A 22,125-nucleotide genomic window follows, 5' to 3' on the forward strand; every position below is an offset into this window, starting at 1 on the left:
AGTGGCTTATAAACTGTACAGTTACATTCCGAATGGTGTGCGGCAATGTGGTAGGCCGAAGGGCCGATGGAGGGATGCTGTGAGGCGGGATCTGCGACAACTGAGGATCCCAGTTACCCTTACAGATGATAGAGAAAGATGGTTGGCAGCCGTTGAGCAGGCCAAGAGCATCTTAATGCCCCTGTTGTGCCAGTAAAAGAAAAAGAACTCCAGTTCAATTTTTCTACCATCTTAATGTCCTAATCAATAATTTACTAATATACCATGTATTTCTTCAAAATAATTACTTTTTATGTTAATATCTGGTCACTTTTTGTAATTCATTAACAAAATATAATAAATAATGGCTTATTTGGGCTGTTTGATTACATATTAAGGGGCCTCTACATGTTAGCCAAGCCATGGCGAACTCAGACATGCACGAGCATGTGGATAGGTGCTTTGTACGATTAGGCCTTCTATGGCCTAAGCTCGTTGCTGATCCGTCGAGAGTTGGATTTTTGGACACAGATCAAAGGGGTTCGTGAGAGCGCTTATGTAGCATCTCCACCATTGTTCTTTGTCTAGTTGCAACTGAGAGCTGTTAGGAGGTTAAAGGTGTTTATTGGTACTTTTTATAATAAGTTTTATACTTAATCTTATTTATTTATATTTAATTTCTTTTCATTTTCTTTATTTTTGTAATAAAAATAATATAATCCCAGTGCAATGGCTGAAACCATTTGTACGTCCCCCATGCTTGCCTCTCTGAATAACACTGATATGTGGATGGTCCGCTCTTTGTTTACTGAGCATTTCTACAAGCCTCCGATTCGTGGCGAGCGGCCAACATGTGGATCCGCCTTTACAGTGGAGTCCTAAACTAATGTATTTCAGAAATACAATTATTACAAAAAGATTTCGGTTTCAGACTACCAAAGCTCATTTTATTGGGACTTCACTCTTTAAAACTTTTCTGCTTGTTTTTAGATATTTTATAAAAATAACAGTCTAAAGACTATTTTTCAAGTTACATTTTTTATAAATTTATAAGTAAAGAAGGGAAAAGGAATGATAAAACAACAAAAGCATAATTGATTGCATTGTTCAGTGTTATATTTGTTTGCCAGATGTATCAGCATCCGGCATAATATATTTATATATTTATATATATATATATATATATATTTATTTATTTAAGTGAACCCAAAAATTATAGAATATAATAAATATAATACCTTATTTCAGAAATGTAACATAAATTATACTTAGGCGTACAATAATTTGGTCCAAAATAGGATAATGTTTTATTTTACACATTTTTTTTTATTTTAATATCTGTTTTCCTCTAACGGATGGAAAAAATCTGAAATAAATAAAAAACTTTATCATAATTTCCAATCACAACTAGACATATACAAACAATCGCCTTGCAACTTATATAAAACAAAAATATATCTCTGCTCTTTATGCAATAATACAACAGCTATTTTTTTTTTAAACAGAACTGCACTCTATTCAATATTATGTTAACTTGTTATTTAACGTAGGTACTAATTCTTATTGTATAATTATACAATGTGCCAGAATGAAAAAAGAGCGTCAACTCTAAATTTATTCATTCTGAGACACATCAAAATCAAAATACCTACTACTTGTATAAATTATGTTCCCTCGACAAAAATTTGCTTCTTTTTTTTTTTATTTTAATATGAGATGGAAAGAAATTAATACCCCCTTGTATTGAGTTCTGTTAAATATAATCTAAGCTTAAATTTCTAACATAGGGCATTTATAAGAATAATAGTGAAAAAATTAAAAATGTTTTCCCCTTTTATTCGACATTAAAGTAACCATAAAATTAACACAACTTGAGAACAATTTACAATATATTGATTGTACTAAATTTCATATAAACTAGAGAGAACAGACAATTAAAAAATATTTTCAAAAATTTTTGTACTGTGATTGTTTCGTCAAACGACAGATTTTGTCTAAAGATCCTTTTGTAACGGAGCACACAATACAGCTACGGGTATTCAATGTAATTCATCACCATTAACACTTGAAAAATTAAATGTACAAAGAGACACCTACACTCTTATGGTGAGCAGGTAACATGCACATATTTTAGAATATACAATTTCAGTAAGGTGAGGTCAACTGCCATTATATCGTCTCCTCACGTTAGATGAGATCATTATGTCGTTATAAAAACAAAACAGACACAATCTTGCAAAAGGCACTGGGTTTCTTTATTTTGTTCTCCAAATCTAGAAAATTCTCCGTCCAAGACACATTTAGATTAAATTATTTGAGATTTTCTGATCTATATAATTCTATAATAGGAGTTGACACACATTTAACATTAAGATAAATATAACATTTGACAGGCTCAAAGAGTGTAGGTCTTTTTTTATTCATTTATATAATACATCATAATTATAATACATGAACCTCCCCCTTCACATATCTATCGATCCCGATACGCACAGAAAACACTTCTTTCCGATCACTTTAAAGACTAATATTAATTTTGATTCAAGTTTTCTTCAAATACTATATAAAAATCTAGATTTAAAGTAATCTAGTACGTTTGTTGGATTTTGTTTAGGTTCGTTTATACAGTTAAAATATATCTATAAAATCAAACTGTCAACAGTTTGACTAATGCCCAAGTTCTGCGCACCAACAAATCGTATTGAAATATTGTTTTGTGTGCGTATGGGCCGCTACTTGTAGTGACGATTCTAATTGTCTAATAAAACGATGGTAAAAGCGGTTAGTACACAGAGATAAATGAAGAATAGTTTTTGTTACTTTTAGAATTTCAGTCACGCACAACAACTCGACACCCACATCCTATATTCAAAGTATATTTTCTACCATCTTTTGACTACATTTGGTTCCGACAGGATTTAAAATATAATATTTCGATAATCATCGATTATTTTTACTTTTTAATTTTACTCTTTACTATTGTAACTATTCAATTATAACTAATAGAAGAAAAAACTGGCCGCCACTTAAATAACTTTATATATTTGTGTGCCAATACAATAGATAGTATTAATATTTACACAGTTTTAAATACAATATGGTCGCTTCATTCTTGCTCCTATCAGCGACCGGCTTCATATATATCTACAATTAGCAGTAAACCACGGTTTTCATTTACAAAATTGTGGTTTCCACTATTACATATCTTATTTCTTTTAATAGGAATATTGGTCAGGTAAAAGAGAACATTCTCCTTAATACAATAGCCATGCATGTGGTACAATTCGACTCACATACCAGAGGTATAAAATAGTTTCGGCGAGAATTACACCTCATGGTTTAAATCTGTCACATTTCACTGAGACACTTCCGTTTTACCCTAGCCTGATGGGACAAGTTGACTTTTCGGTAGGGGAGGAGGCAAAATATATAATTTGCCTAAAACTACATAAAAATTGACAATTGATGGAAAGGAACTGAAAATACTCAAATTCACGCAACGGTAAAAGTCTGCTTATGCGAGGTTTCAGAACCTCAAAATAGAGAAGAGGTGGGAGAAGAGGAACATTGCACACTTTTATATATAGAAATATATACACAAACAATGATGCATACATTCAGCGTCTTTTGTCAAAATGGCAACTCTAGAATCGTTTGAGAAAGGAACATGGAAAAGAGATTGAAGATGTCTTCACTCGAAGAGAGCAAGTATGTCGTCGCTGGTATTTGCAGTGGGTGTGCCAATGTTGCCGTTGCTGGAGGCACCACTGCTTGGAGGGGTCGCTAAGTCTGGTGGGTCGAGGTAGGACAGCAGTTCCATAGGGTCCACTACATTGTCGGGTAGCAGCTGGAATTAAAAAAAAAATAATCAAGTAGGTATCAATGATTATTTAAAACAAAACTGCTCCTGATTAAGAAGTGATTAAAATTAAATATGAAACACAGGATGATGATAGAAATCATAAGAACAAGAATAATACATATGAATTATGATGATTTCATTCCATTTCACAATAAATAGTGTTAATTTTCTTTTCTAAAATGCAGTGAATGCTTCATAACCTGAAATTGAAGTGAGATCGATTTATCATTGAGCTATCAAATTTTCAAGATATTGGATTGTTTTTTAGATAATAAGTTGATAGAAAATGTAAATAGATTTGCTTGTTTTACTGATCATTGTAAAATAATAGGAATATGTGAATTTACGTCTATAATAAAGTATAATTTTTTTTTGTGTGGTTATTTTGTCTTGCTTTTGTTTCAGATTCAGCTTTAAAAATATTTAAGAAACATGCATCATTTGTACCCAAAATAATAATACATTAAAAAAACTTGTTTATCCCATTCTTCTCTCTGAAAAAGATTCTTCCACCACATGAATTTTTATGGACTCCAGTGATTCTATATAAAGTAAATATTTTTTAAAAAAAGTTCACAAATGAATCCATTTTTCATGGATGGTTTTAGCTACTTCATTATCAGAAGTATTGGGCATGGAGTGCAATGATGGTCAGTGGCCACCTTAAGAAACTCGCCAAATGACAGCCTGACTTTGTATTGTCAAAAGGAGAAACACAAACAGTAGTGCATTAATGTTAACAAATGTAAAAACTATATTCCTGGAAACTTTGTTGACTTGTAGTCAAACTTTTTGTCTAAACAGCATTTTTTGTTTGTTTTTGAGTTAAGAAGTTAACATTTTTACATCAATGCATTGGAGAACTGGGCAAACTTCAAAATATCAAGCTTGTTGACTAATTGGATATTAAGTTTTGATTGTAGATGCTCTAAAGACAAACAAAATTTAATTCTGTATCCTCATGATTTGATTTTATTCACTTATTCTTATCAAATAGATATAATACATTTCTTGCTTTGATTATTTTTTTATAAATATATATCACAACTATGCTCTGACATATAAAAATATTTTTTTTGTTTCACATTTGAAGTATTGTATAAATAGAATAGTAGATGTGTTAATTTGTGATGCAGCTATTAGTTTTAAGAGTCTAGAGGGAGTAACCCCAGTCTACAGTACTATCTTAGGAATATAATCCAATTCAAAATAAAAGAATAACTTTTATTTTGTAAGATGTTCCACTATCAAAGTAAAGCAGCAATATATAGAGTGAATTATTAAATATAGATTATCATTCTACTTACATTAAGACCCTCCTGGCCTTGTCCTTCACCGTCAATGACTGCTGCTGGATCAAAATTTAGATCCGAAGGGATGTCATCTGATGGGTTTGGTTCTGGAGGTGGTGGCACACTCGGGGGCCCGCTTCCAGCGCCGGCTGGAGTGTGTGGTGTGTGCGGAGTATGAGGTGTATGGGGAGTATGTGGCATCTAGAAAGAAAAAAATATGATATTTATTATTTAATAATTAAAATGACCAACTGAGAGGAAGAGTCAAATTGTATTGGGCTGCGAGAGGGAAAATGGCGTAATAGCCCACTTCCTGTGGTGTAGGAAAAAAAAAAATTAACAAGCGAAAGTGTTATTTGAAAAAAAATTATATTACCACTTTCCAAAATTTTTTTTTATTAATTTCCATAATTACCTGCTCATTGATAGATTTTTCCATTGCATTAAGCGGATCTAGTGGAGTTTGACTATCGTTTAAGTGTGAAAGAGGCGTGGTCGAGAAGTCGGAACTGCTTGTCGTCGCAGGATTGAACTCATAACCACGACTCATAGATCCGGCTGGATATGGTGGTGGGCCGTTAGAGTTCATCATAGAGCCACTTGCGATACCTAAAAAACAAACAAATTTTAGAGTTGTTTTATTAAATCTTCAAAAACATTTGAAATAATTTGGCATTGTTAATTTTATAAATAACTAGCTCACCTAATAATGCTTAGCTATTGCTAAATATGAGTATATAAACAGATTAACTGCATTTAATTAAAATTAAATGTTTAATCACACATTATTATTTTTATGTTTTGGATTACATAAATTGTAATTATTGTTTTATCGATTTCATAAAAACCAGCCCAATTACTTTTAAAATTTAGGTAAAATTGTTTATGATCATAGTACTTCTCCTTGCTATATATTTCATAAATAGTTATGTAAAAGTAAAAAGTTAAATATGCCATATCTTTCGAGAAAAAAAACATTTTTTTTTTTTATTTTAAACAAATGGGTTCCCATGGGAACCTGGAAAGAATGCTCTTAAAATATACCCAGGCCCAAAGTTTGCTGTGGGGTGTGCCCCAAACACCTCACACATCTCAAAACTGAACTAAGCTATTGCTATTGTACAACCTCAGTAATACCTTAGATTGGAGCCCTACTCGAGTAAAAGGAAAAGTCTCAGCTAAACAATTATATTGAACGTTTTATTTTAATATATTCTTATGTTTTAGGAGTTAGGAAAAAAAGTTTCCTGTAACTATAGTAATACTGGTCCAATTTAGATGATTTTTTGATTCTTCAAATAACTTGACAAAAATGTAGACTCTTTGAGGTATGTGCAACTAATGTTTTATTTTAATTTAAGAATTATTAATAGCTGCTTTAGTAATATTAATACTCACTGTTCATGTCGGGTGGGATATAGGGAGACATTGACTGGCTCATGTCCCAGTTGTTCATTGTCGGTAGGGTCATGCTTCCAGGGGACATAGCTTTATTCATTCTTTTGCTCCCGCATGATTCCGTGCCTTCATCTTCCGTCTGAAATAAAATAAAAATTCATTAGTTCATAATAAAAAACAAAATAAAATATGAATGTCAAGAAGTCAACTCAATCAACCTCTTTTCTCTACTTAAAATTTTCAAACATTTTCAGAAGGCATGACTTTCTTTAAAAAAATATGAATACTTCACTGGATTATCACTTATTAATAACATACAGTGCAAACTGGAAGATAAAACTGGTTACTAAATAATATGTAGGAGTCATGCCTTAAGAGAAATAGAGTTATTTTATTTTAGCAAATAGTGATTTGTTTCTCTTAAACTTATGTGAAACAATTAATCCATAAAGTATCAAACTGTTTTGATAGTGAAGTGCATCAATCAATACGTTTTTAGTCTGTGCTGTTGTTCTTCCAGGAAGAAAAAAAATGTAGAATTTTATTTTTATTACTTAGAGCCAGAAAGAAAATCCAAAACAGCGATAGAGTAGAGCATCAATCGTCCTGACAACAAACATCAACTACCCTGGCTAATATTAATATTTGTTGTTGCGTACGAAATTGGAAATAGTTTGAATGATTTTTTGGATTTGAAAAATCAAACCAGAATTTATAAACTTGAGTCTTTATTCACAAATAAAGTTTTTTAGTCAGCCAGTTGAAGAATTTTTTCACTAAGCTATCTGGTTGCCAATAACGTAATATTGCAGATCGGTTTCCTTTGGATGCAAACAAATAAGAAACATTTTAAGTGAAGACAAGATATTATTGAACTTAACTAAAGAGGAAATTGAAGATGATAAAGATAGCAAAAAGTCAGACGGTGGAAATGATAGAATGCGATGCCAGAACCTAATGCTGTCTTAGCAATTTAACCATCAAAGTGCAGAAACGAGTCAAAAATATTCAAGTTTCAGAAATTGAGAGATGGGGCATCTCAAAAAAGAATGTAAAAATTAAAACAACCAAAAATGTGTTTTAGTGTAAGTTATAATATTACTCTATACATAATTGTGTCGATTCCCATTTCAGTTCAGGCCACAGACTAAGGGTACTGCACAATCAGTTTGATTTTTAATTCAAAATATTTTTAAGTAACCAACAATGTATATAAATATATAAATAATTGATTGTTACCTTAATGCCTTGCAATCCTCTAGAGGGCTTCCAGTTGGCGGCAGCGTCTATCGTGACTTCTTCCACTTCTGAAGTGTTGAGCGTATTGAGGATGCCCCACATGTACTGGTCAACCTCAAGTCCCTCCAGTTGGGCAGGTTTACTGAAATATTTTTTATATTATAACAGTGAACTTTGGAAACCATACTTATTTACAGTACTTTAGAATGGACATTAAGGTATTTAAATTAAAGATTTTAAGCACTTCCTAATTTGTAATGTAGATTATGGTTGGAATACTTAACGTAGGCAATTTAGAAAATGATGGTTTGGAGATGGAGAAATCAAACCAAAAATATTATAGAACTGTTTAAATACATACATTCTAACTAACTAAAAAATTTAGCTTAAGATTATCTGTTTAAAGTAGCTTTCTAATGAAGCTAATGAGTTCCATTTCCTTGAATTTCTTTAATGATTTAGATATCAATTTAACTAATTTTGACAAGAACAATAACAATTTTAATTTTTTTTTTTTCGATCTTAAGGAGTTTCTTTACTTCAGAGATGAGGGGGTCTACAGCTGTAAAGCCTTAAGCTAGAAAAATGACTGAAAACTGTAATAAAGATTAAACAGCATATTCAATATTTGTTCAGAACATATGGGCTCTTGTGAGTCAGATATAAAATCATTTATTTATTTCAATTTTAATAAAAAAGTTCCTAATCTTTCTTAACAAGTCATAACATTATTATAAGAGGTTACCGTCATTAAACCCCTCATAAACACATACAATGTTTTCAAATCACAATACATTGATAGCAGTCTCTGAACTGTTGCTGAGGAATTGCTGAATTGCAGTTTTTGGATTATTGTTTAATAAAACAAACATTTTTTTTTTTTTTTATGTTGACAAACTATTGAATGATTTCCAACAAAATTAATAATTATTTCAATGATTTATTTAAAAAAACAAAGTAAATAAATTGATGTTTAATGTTCAATAGAATTTTTACTTGATAAATAAATATAAAAATTGAGTCCTATTATCCTCTGATATCTGATTACAGTATAGAGATTGAACTTACTTGCAAACAGGACACCTCCAGGCTCCCCTTTCACAATTTAGCTGCAGGTAAGACTCGAGGTCAAAACACTGAATGTGCTTGCAGTCATGGCCTCTCGCGGGTAACGTGATCTTCTTAAATGTTATTGGACACTTTAAGGATACCTATACAGATAAAGGAAACAGTATTAGAACTGATACCTCGAGTTATTTAATACTGATTTGCTGTTGTAATGCATAATGTCAATACAACAATTGGTGAAGCTTATGAAGAACAATTTACCTTAAGAGCTGTCTGTTCTACCCCATCTTTTTCCACACAGTTGTTGTACGAATTGGTGGATGAGGTGTTACTAAAATTCCTTTTAATCTTAGCAATACAGTGATCGGCTGTAAGAAGCCTTTTGCGTAAAAGGCCCTGAAGTACACTCCTTACACTAGGCCTATGCACTAGTTGCAACACAAAAAGATGTGACTGTAATAAAGAAAAACATATGTTTAATTATTAAACCCTTATAATCTCTAGGAACCAATTAACTCAATTATATTAAATTTTATTGTATATTTAATATTCATAACTTGTACTTACGCAACAACAGGCAGATACAGTGATCTGAATTGTATTTCTTCCTGCTTGACAAACTTCTTTAAGGTATAGGGGTTTGTGAGATGTTTTGTTTTCTCCTCTATCAATGGAGAGAGGTGTCGCATTTACAGAGACTTGCACACTTGCTGGCCAGTTAGTGTTCATTGCACGATCTTCATGATGAAAGCACTTTAATTGAAGTTCCAGGTCGGACCTGCAGAAACAATCGCAATATAATTTGTAGTTCAAGAGCTTATAAAGGCAATTTATTTTTTAGAATAGATTAAAGTAACAGACAGCTAACCTCCACATAAGAGTTTGGTGGACTGTTGGTTTCAGCTGGAAGACGTGGTTACTAACAGCCAGGTTATGCTCCAGTCTGAAGGGGGGTAAAATTATGCCATCTCGCACGGGAAATGTCAGCCTCAGCTCATCATCCTCTGCAATAATACAAATATTAGCTTACAAATTAGTGAAAGCGTTAGCTTATCTAAACAATCATACTGTAGTATGTATAATACAGATTAATATCTATTTAAAATTGATGTCTCAGCAATCTGATGCATTACCAGAAATTACTCGCAATAAAGCTATTAAGATTTCAATTAAATTTCAGTCCCATCAGTAAAAAATTTAAAGAACTGCATTATGTAGTGTGACATAGTTCTATCAAGAGATAACTTTTAATAGGAAATAGTAACTTTAAAGCTCTGTTTCTCAGAATTATTAAAATATTGTCAAACTAAAGTCATATTCCTAAACAATGTATATGAATATAAGCTATTCCTAAATAAATATACCAAAGGAGCCTTGTTGTAATGAAAGTTTATTATACTGTGTATTTAAAGCTCACAAAGGTCTATTTTGCTATATCAATCTCTGATTTTTCAAAAAATAATTAACTATAGTTTTATAGTTTTCTCATACTAAGATGAAGAAAGTACAAAGCTGAGTTTTAATAGTAATAATTTTGTCACTATCACATAAAAGTCAAACTGTGATATGTACAATCATTAGATTCTACTGAAGTTGAGATGTATCTAGTATTTACAAATAACCTATCCATTTTTAAACCTCGGTCAGGTGTACTACAATTCCTGAAATATTCGGGCACTAATCCCAAATTCAATACCTATCTAGACCTAGGTAAATAATTAACAAAATGATTTGCTGAAGACTTACTTGGTGGTATGATGGGTTGTTTGAGGTCGTTAAAGTTGGGTTTAATGTCTGGGTATGGGGGCATACTGTTAGCTGGGGTGAGGGGCGGGGTTGGGTTTCCAGGTATTGGACTATGCTGATAAGAAGCTCGCTCCTGGAAGCCTCCCCCCTGATACGGGTACTGGTATGGAGGAGTTGCTTGCCGCATACCACCGCCCCTCACAGCTCCGTTTCCAGGGAACATCGACTGCTGCTGGTATTGAGCTTGGAACGCTGGGGCCCTAGCACCATAACCAGCACCATACTGAAACAATATTAATATAATTGTATTAATTTTATATTCAACACAAAATCATAGCTAATCTACATTATTATACAAAGATGAAGAGTTTGTTTGTTTGGATGCAGAATCTCAGGAACTACAAGTAAGATTTAAGAAATTATGTTCTAATTAGATAAGCCATTTATTGAAGAAATTTTTGAGCTATATATTACAATACGACCAATAAAACTATAAAAGTAATCGTATTAAGAACAGCTTCCATAGCTATATGGCCTTAATCTTGCATGAAATAGGCATTACAATACAAATTTAATGAGGGGGAGGGCACATCCAGTATGATATAAATGAAAAATTTGAATAGTAAAATCAGTTTTACATAGGCTGTTGTAGATTTATTTTATTTTTGAACTAACAAAACTCAATGATTCAAAAGTTATTTTTCAAATTTAATTATTACAGAGCTTAAATACAAAGACATTTCAAACCTAATATTCTATTAAATGTGATTTAGTTGTTACTGTATTTAAAAATGTGGCAAGTTTTGACTCTTGCTGAAATATATTACATTCTCTACACAAAACTAGTTAAGAAAAATAGTAATAATAGAAAGTGAGATTGTTTTTAACAAGTTGATCAAATGCTTTTGATGTGAGAAGTATGAACACAATTTTATATCTCAAGTGCTGTATCATTTTATAGTACTGAGTGTTTCTTGTTTGGTTGATTTATTGGCTTAAACGTCATTGTGATTTCTTTAACAATAAAAACATAGCTGTCATATTGGCCATTTTGTTTTTTACTAGAAACTAAACAATATCACTGAAAGTTGTAAAAATATTTTAGGGAAAAGGATTTTTTATATAATTGAATGAGAAAAATTACATTAAGTAAATGTATACAATTGAATTATCACATACCTGAGGCGTGTTACTGGGCGGAAAGGGTTGCTGCATGTTGGGAGCAGGTCCTGGGCTTGGGTACTGCCCTCTCTTTTGGTTCATGTGCATTGCGGGGCTTGGGTATGGTGCCAGTCGCCTGTGGTACACCTGCCCTCCGTTTCCTCCCTGTAAGAACATGATTATAAATAAGATATATATACATATACTATCCTAATGTATAAATCTTTAAGAAGAAAAATATTTATTCTGCAAGCCATCCTCATTTTTCAAAATTTATCGTTGAAAGAAAGTTGAATGCGTTCAGGGCTGTAGTAAATAAAAATAAAAATTGTTTTTAAATATTTATTGGTAGGCAATGTTTTGAACCAGAATATAGATCTTCATCAAGATTAAAATAATAGAATATCAAGTAGGTAATGTAAGAATATAAAAGTGGCATGTAAATAAAGCACAAAATTACATGTATGTTATAATCTAATTATACATCCACCTTGATATCTGATTTATTTACATGTCACTTCTATACTCTTAAATTAGCTCTTCCTATTTTGTATTTTTTTATCCTGGTCTTGATGAAAACCTTTACTTTGGTGCGAAACCTTGGCAAGCAATAAATAGTAAAAAAAATAGTTTTTTTTCTCTTTACTGCAGCCCTGGCAACCTTTAACTTTTCAAAAGGCGAATGAAGATACGCTTTCTGGGCTGAAAAATATTGCATTGGTTCCTAATGCCACTCTTAATAAAAGATATATATTTAAAATTCATAAACAAAAACTAAACCTTACAGATTTGAGCCAGACCCAGAAAGAGTAAAAGTGAAGGTTTGATTTTAAAAAAGTAGCTGATAATGTGCAGCAGCAATAGGAAAATAAAATAGTTCGTAAACTATATTAATATATAGACGTAATATATAGACACCTCCTCATAAGGAAATAGAAAATAATGAGGAAATAAATATATAAATATATATATATATATATATACAATGGAAGAAATAATAATTGACAGTCTATTAGTCAGGTAAAAAGTTAGATTAATGAAATTAAAAAGGATTTAGTGAATGACATAAATTCTTCCTTATTAAAAAAACAATAGATTTTTACATATCATCATTATAATAGAGGTAGGAGAAAATTATTTTATAGTCTATATGGTTGTTATCAGACTGGAAGATAACCTTCAGAAAGGTAATTATTCTCCTAAAATGTATGACCATTAGCAAGTTTTACTCATTAAATGACATTAATATTGTAATATATTAGCAAGAATGACAAATAGGAGAAAATTATATGTAATATATAGGTTTTTGTTAACAAGTAAATAATTTATAAATAGTTTTTTGAGTGTATATGATATATGAGTGTTGTTGTAAGCACATGTTTATGGTTTTGTTGAATTTGTTTTTTAGCAGCCTGAAGATGGGGGAAATCTCCCGAAACGTTGCTGATGATATGTAATAAACTATTGTTTTTTAATAAGGAAGAATTTATGTCATTCACTAAATCCTTTTTAATTCCATAAGACTCTTCCAGTAAAAGGATTATTAAAGTTAGATTAATGGTTATTTTCATTACCTGCATTGGCATTCCTTTCATAGGCCCTCCACCTGGTTGCATTGCTCCACCTGGGATCATTCCACCATGCATGGGTCCAGACTGCATCATACCCATTCCCATCTGTCCCATACCGCCCATTCCGTTCATCGGCATGTTCGTAGGGGGCCCTCTTTGGGCGTAACCACTGGTAGCATACTGCCCTCCGACACCCTGCATCTGTAAGAAAATAATAAAAGGATAAGTACCACAATTACTTTTTTCTCTAATTGTTCAAATACGAACTGGTGAAAAAATAATTAATTGAATCATTTATTTATTTTTTTTTTAAAACGAGTTCATTCATATAAATGTAGCTGTTTTTTTAGAATATCAATCTATATTGATATGAAAATTATTGCATATTTCATGATTATTCTTTTTATAATATCAAAAAATCTAAAATTTATCTTCATATAATCAAGATATGAAGGGACATATTCCACTACCCCAGTAAGTTCAGTAATTTTAATCTTAGTTCATAAATAAATAATAATTAATTTTATATAAGTCATAATTTTTAAAACTTTATTTTTTATTGAATTTAAAAGGTAATTTATAAATATAATGAATAACATTAAAATGTTAATCATCACTTGAAATAAAAATGTTTTTCAATTGCAAAAACATTTTTGGAAAACAGCACTAATGAAGAGTATAAAATAAGGTTTTAAAAAATAGGACTTATATTCAAAATTAAAAAATGATTTTTAGTTTTAAAAAATTAATTGTTTTTGCACATTAAATATTTTTGAAATATTGCCCATAGGAATAGTATTTTTTAATTTGTGCGGAAACAAATTTCTAATTGTTTTCTTCATTCAACAAAAATGAAACTTATAGTTGATCAATTTATTTTATGATAAAAATATTTCTCATGTCAATTACATATATATATTTGGTATGAGAACAATATAACATAATAATTAAACAATGATTCAAATTTGTTGTAAAATATGTAATATTAACGATTACAGATCTAGTGAGACAGCACCGCTATGACAGTAACTTCTTTCTTGAAGATAACTACCAGTATAGTTTACATATCAGTGATACAATTTTTTTAAAGGACAACCTTACGCCTGAAATTTTCCAACAACGTGGCTGATTTTCTCAACTTACCAGAGGGTCTGGAGTTGTTACCTGATATTTTCTCTCTCCTTGAAAATCATTTTGAGAAATGCTTAGTAATCCTAGTTTGAAATAACCTACAATTCGAATTTTCTAATATTTTGTATATCAAAAAATACATATCCAGTTTAAAACAAACTTTATTGATTCCCTTTAATTAAGAAAGGGAATCATAAAAGATTGTTGAGGCTATATGGATATATTTTATTATAATTAATAAATTCAATCAGTTTCGAACAATAAATTTAAATATTCATAACCCAATATTTTGTGTGTTAAAATTACAAAAAAAAAAAAAAATTAAGGGATCCTGGGTGTGTGTGGTGCCCTCTAGCCCTTCCATGACGAACAAACAAGGTCATAAAAATTTGTTCTATTATTTTTGAGAAATTCATTTATTTTGAAATATGTTGTAATATCGAAAATTACGATAAAATAATTAATGACAATAAATCTATAATGATATGCATACAATATACACCAGTAATACCTAACAGAAAAAAAGATTCTCAACATGGCTGAGGGTTCAATTGTGGCGGTATTAACAATTAACCCTTAATCGATTAATTAATTCCGTTTTATCGAATTCGTACATCGTTAGTTTAATGAAAATTGATTGACTGACCTCATTCGAACATTACGGTATCGATATTCATCAACAAGAAATGTAAAAATTATCGTCTCTGTACAGACCTTGATAATACTTTCAGAACACTACGAAAAATACATATTTTATATTTAATGTATACGCATATTAAAACAAAAAAATAAGTAAAAATTATTCAAGTAAGAGATTTATAATTAAAATTCTTGTACTGTTTTCCACTGGTTATCAATGAATATTTTGATAAGGTTCGATGTAAAAATATTTTATAGTATTTTTTTTTTTTTAATCTGGGCGTAATAACTTAGATGTTGATCGCCCTGATTGAAAATGTAATCTAATCGATATGAATTAAATATTATGATAATCATTATTTTAGAGATATATCTTCTTTTTTTTTAAAACATTTTATTTCCATAAATTACTAAATCTAAGTTTTAGAGTTCTCCGCCTTCAGGATGCTTGATTTATTTATCTCTAATTTATTCCTCCAGTCCAAATTTATCCATCAACCGTTATGTTGTAAAACTTGGAGAACGGTGCAGTTTTTAATTATCAATTATTTTAACGGTAGTATCTTTTATCAAAGTAATAATGATCTGGCAGAAACTAAAGTTAATTCTAACTATTTGATTAAAAAATAAAGTAAGGACGAAAAAGTAATGAATATACTGAGGAATAAATAATCAATAATCCAATTTGTGAATAACGATGTTTTCAAAAATAGGAAATCTTGAATTCACTATAATATTTTTTTTTTTTTAATTTATTTAATGTAATTTACAACTGTACAAAATAATACAATAGGTAAATATGTTGTATGTTTCATATACACTTGAAAATCTTGGGAAGGAACCACCCATTGGTGGTACTTCAAACATTAATTTAAATTAGAAGGTCCCGTGGCCATCTTCTTTTCAGACGCCTCGGAGGGTTATCAGGGATTGTTAGGGATGAAAGATTAATAATTAATGGGTTAGGATGACTATAATATTTAAAAATGAAAAAAAAATCCTGAACATTTGATTAAATATATGATTTTAAGGAAAAGCGAGTGAAGCACTCATTGTATTTAAACTTCAATTTTTTTAAATATTGTTTTTGGTTTTGAGAAGATGCCAATTATTTTTCACGAAAAATATAATAAGTATTTATTATTAACAATGAAATAAAATGTTTACTAAAATACTACATACTTTTATGTCAAATGAAATTTTGTCGGTCATCGTTGTGGATTTTCTTAAAATATATATATATATATTTTATTAAATCGAAATTATATTGACAAGGTGTCAACCGAACCCGTAAAAGGCAGAGAGTTTTAGGAAAAAACAAGAAATTCCCTTAGCGAAAAAAATTAAAAAACATAGCGACTTAGCTGTCATGAATAGGAATTATTGTTCTTCACAAGTTTACATAATAAAAATATTTTACACAAGTATACATACATGTCAAACGTATTATGGCGTGTTATCAATTTTTCCTGATAAACCACAATTGATATTGTGATAAGAACTGCGTTGCTTCAAACTGACATAAGAAGTAATACAATATTTTAGATGTAGGAATATTATTTAAATTACACACAGGTAAAGTTATAAACATACATATTATACCTATTTGGGTGACCTGGACCTATTATACCTGGAAGCTCAGGTAGTTCTATAAAAATATGTTTATGATTATGGACCCAGTATTACCAGAGGACAGAAAAAGATAAATAACAACAAATAGGAAAACAAAAATTATCGTATCGCTTTCGCTACAGTCATTTCGTTACATGACTAAAACCTCAAGAGGAAAAACAAGGAAACGGCAGTGTTATACAAAGCAGATCCGAATTTCTCGATTGAGGAAATGTTATAAGACGAGTAGGAAAATGATTAACCGAGGCGAGAAATATGAACGAAGGCCAAGCATTGTCATTGCAACGGTGGCCTTGCATATCGCTAGCAGCTTCTCCAATCCTTCAAGCAAAACCAGCATCTTTCCTAATTGTGCTAAACAATTCATTAACATCTATTGTCTATTACTGTAGTATTGTGGACACCAGTTTTTGACGGAGCAACCTATATTAACATAATATCAGTTTGGCGCCAACGACCGTAAAAATTGGCACCAGTTGTGAGCTGAGGGCTTAGCATCGGACCAAACTTTTGATATTTAAACATAAAGGCAGAGCTGTCAATAACTGGTGCACTTCTATGTCGTGACATATAAAAAAAAATTAACAGACTCTTTTTGATAACATTGTTTTGTTTTATTAAGTAAAAGTTTTATTTTATATAAATAACGTTACATATATAACTAGAATACTTAAACTAAAAATTTTTATAGAATATAAATACTTATAATTTTTTTAAAAAAAGTTTTAATTGAAGAAAATAATCACTTTTTAACAGCTTCACTGTTGAACAAATGCTGATAACTATCACGCTAGACCTGATAGTACAATCATACACCACGGCCATATATGATCATGATACGGATGTGGTATTATTATTTCTAAAGAGAATAGATTTAAATATTCTTTCTGGAGGAGATAATGTTGCGACTAACTATAAAAAATAATAAATATAATAAAAGTGTTCAAAATGCTATTGTATATATCTAATAATGGCTAGTGTGAAAAAAATAAAAATTGAATAGGATTTATGCCGATTATAGTAGGGCAGACTGGAATTACTTCCTGTCTGGAGACAGTCCACTGGAGACTTTCTCTGTCTACATTGTCCTAAAACCTAGTACTGCTGTCACAAAGTAACTCCAGTCGACAGTATGATCTACAGAAAACGTCAAGTAAAAAATTAAAAAAAAAAAAAAAAAATTCTGTTATAATATGCCACTATTAATGTAAAGCAGACATTTATAATCCACATTTAATCCCAGTAAGAAAACAAAAAAAAAAAATTATAATACAATACAAGTCAACTTCGCATTATACGTGTAGTTGAGTGGGATGATTGCAGCTAATAACCGAAATCGAACATAATTATAAAAAATATATATTTTACAACCAATGTGTCAATTAAATACAAAAATCAATTTATTAAAATAAACATATAATATTTTTTTTGATATGTATAGGAGACTGAGTTGCGAGTTTTTTTTTTTTTTTTTTTTTTTTAATAAAAACACTTTTTTTAAATTTACGATTGAATTTTGTACAAAACAAGTTGCCATCAGGTAAGATGTACGGTCTTAATAGAAAATAAATTTTATCCAATTTAAGTCTCAAAACAATTTATATTTCTTTATGAGTCTTACGTTCCGGCCATTCTCAAAGACAATCATAAATACAATAATACAACCACATCAATTAAAAAAAAAAATTTTTTGGAGGTTTTTCTGCCCAGGTCGATAATTTGAATTATAAGATAGATTAATTAGATTTATCCTTTGAATTGGAAAATCTTATACCGGATACCATGTTTGTCGACTGTTTGACACATGGTTGTATTAATTATCAGATTTGATAGAATCGAACTACCTATATCAACAGGTAAAATGATTAGAGAGGGAGAACATTGAATAAAAAGGAAAAAATATTAAACAAATAAATTTTAGCGTTATTATATTGGAAAAGACCACCGGTGGAGTTCAGGCGACGGTGTCACGATTGATCATGGAAGCAGTCAGAAAAAAAAGAATAGAAAAGGCTTCTGGAATGTTTTCGCAAAGGTCCGTTGTTGACATCTGTCACACTGACAAGAATATTAAGTGTGGAAAAGAAGTGTAAACAGGGAATCTTTGGGGTCATCGTTAACTTCTCACTCCTTAACAGAGCACTTATACACTTCATTGAGTGATTTTTTTTTTCATAAAAAATATTTCTAGAGTTTTAAACTGTGTTAATGTTCAACCACCATTAAAATAAAGTTAAAAAAAAAAACTAAATTTTTAATTAAACACTGATTGAAAATAATTATTTAAAAAAAATATTACAACGTCATTAAACCTCAACAGTATAGTTAAAATAAGGATGTGTGATCAATGATGTTTTGCACCACTAAACAAAAACAAACAAACAATAAGGATGTGGAAAACCTTTTGTATGGAACGATTACGAACTGGAAAGGACGTCACATTTAATTTTTCTATCCTATTCTATACCATTCCTATCACAAACTGCTGAAATCATAGGTAACAGTGAAGATAATAAAAATAATCATAAACCACAGATGGAAAGTTTTATTGAATTTTATTGGAAAGTTTTATTTTGTCTCTATTTTAGTCAGAGAAAAATTTAAAATATGGTCAAAGATAAGGAATTTCTTTTTTTTAGAGATTCAAAAAGGGTGGTTCGAACCTTTTCTTTTTCAACTAAACTATTTTCAAATTGAATTTATTTCCCTTCACAATTAATAAATATCAATGAATATTTTGGACAGAAACTGAATCGAAAATTCAGTCTATTCTGTTTTACAGACAAAATTTAACAATGAGTAAACTATCCTTTTGTCATACTCACTTGGAACAATGCCGTCGAACAATGAAACCTACCAAGGTCATGTAAAAGCGTCAAACTAAAGTCAGAAACAATATCTTCAAGTTGTAAAACCAATGTTTGGTGCAATAATAAATATTATTTTGTAAACACCGATGACTAAAATTCTTAGACTAGCCGACCCCTCGTACTCCAACAGTTTCATAATGAAAGCTAATATTATTAGTTCATAGTACAAGTGTAAAAACTAGTGTGGTAATAATACTAATACTTATTTTTTTCATGATAGGGATGACTATTAGTGTTATTACAGGAATTAAAAAATAATAAAGTACAAGTTACTATTGTACAATTCAGTGTAATTGAATTAAGATAAATTTACAAGGCTAATAGTATTAGTTTGTACTTCATTATGAAAGAGGGCCCAGATCGGGAGACTCCTCGGCCAAACAGAACGTCTAGGAATGGGGGCAGATCCAGAACGTTCACCCCGCGAGGGGCCATCAACAGGTGTCCTTTTGTGCGGGGGCCCTAGAGAACAGTCAATGAACGGTTACCATACTCTTCTACATCCTGGCATCTCTAGCTATCCAGGATCAGCATCATAAAGTGATAAGGGCTCTAAAGCATTCACTAGCATTTTTTTTTTAAATTTATATAATTAATCAACCAAAGATGGTGTAAAATTATCTCATTGTATTAATATTTGCAAACTAACTACTTATATTCTAAACATAAATAACGTTATAAACAATAGAAGAAATTGGCTAAAAACATAATGACGTGTTTTTATCCATTTTAGTCTCAACATATTTTATTTTTCTTACGAGTCCGACGTTTCGGCCATTCTGGCCATCCTCAGGGACAATCTTAATATAATTTTTTAACTAAATGATTTAAAAACTCAACTTCATGGAGGCTATTCTGCCCAAGTCAAAACAACGATTTCTAATCAGTCAATTTTCACATTAAAAACAAAATTCATTTATCACAGTCACTATTTGTTAAAACTTTATCACAACCTGACTGATTAGAAATTGTTGTTTTGACCTGGGCAGAATAGTCTGCATGAAGTTGAGTTTTTAAATCATTTAGTTAAAAAATTATATTAAGATTGTCCCTGAGGATGGCCAGAATGGCCGAAACGTCGGACTCGTAAGAAAAATAAAATGTGTTGAGACTAAAGAGGATAAAAGTTAAATTACTTATTTAAACAACATTAACCAGTCTCAAGAAAGTATATAAGATTATAAATAAAATAATAACGTGTTTCCATCAGTTTTATATATAATTTCTTGGCAGGGAGGGAAAAACCACTGTGTTAGAAAATGGATGAAATTCGTTTTATTTAAACTTACATGGTTCCTCCTGGAAGAAATGTACAGGAAGAGGGCTTAATCATCTTCTCTCCCCCCTTTTTAGTAATTTTAACACCCGAAAAGTTGAGAAATGAGAAACTACTAGTCAAAGAGGTTATTGTACTCAAAATCTGGTCAAAATTGTTGGTAAATTTTAGATTTTGTACCCCTAGTACAATACAGTGCAGAAATACCCCTGTATTCGTATAACATTCTTCTGTACCTTATTTTTCGTGCTTTTACTCTCATCACATTTAAATAATTATTAAATCCGATCCCCATTTTTTTCATATAATTTTAGAAGACGTCAGACTAAATGTGTAATACGGATTCAACTGTAGTAGGAACCTAGACGTAAAGACCGCATCATCTTTTATACAACAAGCTATTAATATTAAACCTGCACAGTGCACTCTATGATCTGCTGCATTCCAACCTGCATGCATCTTTTCACGTGGGACACAGGTGAATTCTCAAGACAATGAGGAGTAGTTTATACTTGTGTAGGTGCCAATGGTTTTAGTTCCTCTGACGCAGTCTTATACCAAATGGTGTGGCTTTCCAGATTAGAGAATTGGTTTTCTGAACTATTTTGGGGTATCAAGAAAAATAATCAACAAATATTGATATCAAACAACATTAAAAGCCAGTAGAGGAAGTACAATAATAATTAATAATATTGTCCAATTACATAGATATACTAATAAATAAAGGAATTCACCAATCAGAATCATTACAACTTCCTGAACCAGGAATTAACGTATTGTACATTTTTTTCTTTTTCCTTTACGGATTACTGATGTCGGGTTTCCAATAGTCCTTTATTTGCAATAATTTTGGGCTCTTTAACCACTGAAGTTATTTTGTCTTTGTAGAAATGATTTATGAAAATACACTCGAAAGATGCAAGTATATTGATTTAAATTTTGTTAGAGATATGATTTTTTTTTGTTGAGAAACAATATTAATATTTTCTAATATTTCTTTCTATATTGATCCTCAGCCCAACTTCCTCTCATTTATTATTGTAGGCATAGATTTATTTATTTTTTCTTTTACTCAACACTTTTTTTTACCCTGAGGTATTCTAAGAAGAGTTTGTGTGTCGTCGACAGCGTGTGGAGAGTTGCAGGCGCCAATATGCACTTTGAAATCTTTAATAACTTAAACTTTATCCAATATTTTATTTTTATTATTAATTTTTACCGTACAGTAATTTTATGAAATATTCTGGAATTAGTAGTAAAT

The 22,125-nt window shown here is 30.6% G+C and overlaps 1 protein-coding gene across 1 annotated transcript in view; it reads right to left on the reverse strand.

Moving 5' to 3' along the window:
- Nucleotides 1-1,073: 1,073 nt before the first annotated feature.
- The window catches only part of tna (tonalli), a 50,823-nt gene continuing 29,771 nt past the window's right edge, over nucleotides 1,074-22,125 (reverse strand). Inside the window, exons 2-13 of the mRNA XM_014434452.3 lie at nucleotides 13,320-13,517; nucleotides 11,764-11,910; nucleotides 10,585-10,867; nucleotides 9,707-9,842; nucleotides 9,406-9,616; nucleotides 9,100-9,291; nucleotides 8,839-8,981; nucleotides 7,771-7,912; nucleotides 6,532-6,670; nucleotides 5,549-5,742; nucleotides 5,149-5,334; nucleotides 1,074-3,826 (exon numbers count right to left, since the gene is read on the reverse strand). Coding sequence (XP_014289938.1) covers nucleotides 3,671-3,826; nucleotides 5,149-5,334; nucleotides 5,549-5,742; nucleotides 6,532-6,670; nucleotides 7,771-7,912; nucleotides 8,839-8,981; nucleotides 9,100-9,291; nucleotides 9,406-9,616; nucleotides 9,707-9,842; nucleotides 10,585-10,867; nucleotides 11,764-11,910; nucleotides 13,320-13,517 — 2,127 coding nt within the window. The 3' untranslated portion in view covers nucleotides 1,074-3,670. The remainder of the gene's footprint in view (nucleotides 3,827-5,148; nucleotides 5,335-5,548; nucleotides 5,743-6,531; nucleotides 6,671-7,770; nucleotides 7,913-8,838; nucleotides 8,982-9,099; nucleotides 9,292-9,405; nucleotides 9,617-9,706; nucleotides 9,843-10,584; nucleotides 10,868-11,763; nucleotides 11,911-13,319; nucleotides 13,518-22,125) is intronic.

Source organism: Halyomorpha halys, unplaced genomic scaffold (genome assembly GCF_000696795.3).
Source record: "Halyomorpha halys isolate HHAL.00 unplaced genomic scaffold, Hhal_1.1 Scaffold1373.1, whole genome shotgun sequence".
Classification (NCBI taxonomy): domain Eukaryota; kingdom Metazoa; phylum Arthropoda; class Insecta; order Hemiptera; family Pentatomidae; genus Halyomorpha; species Halyomorpha halys.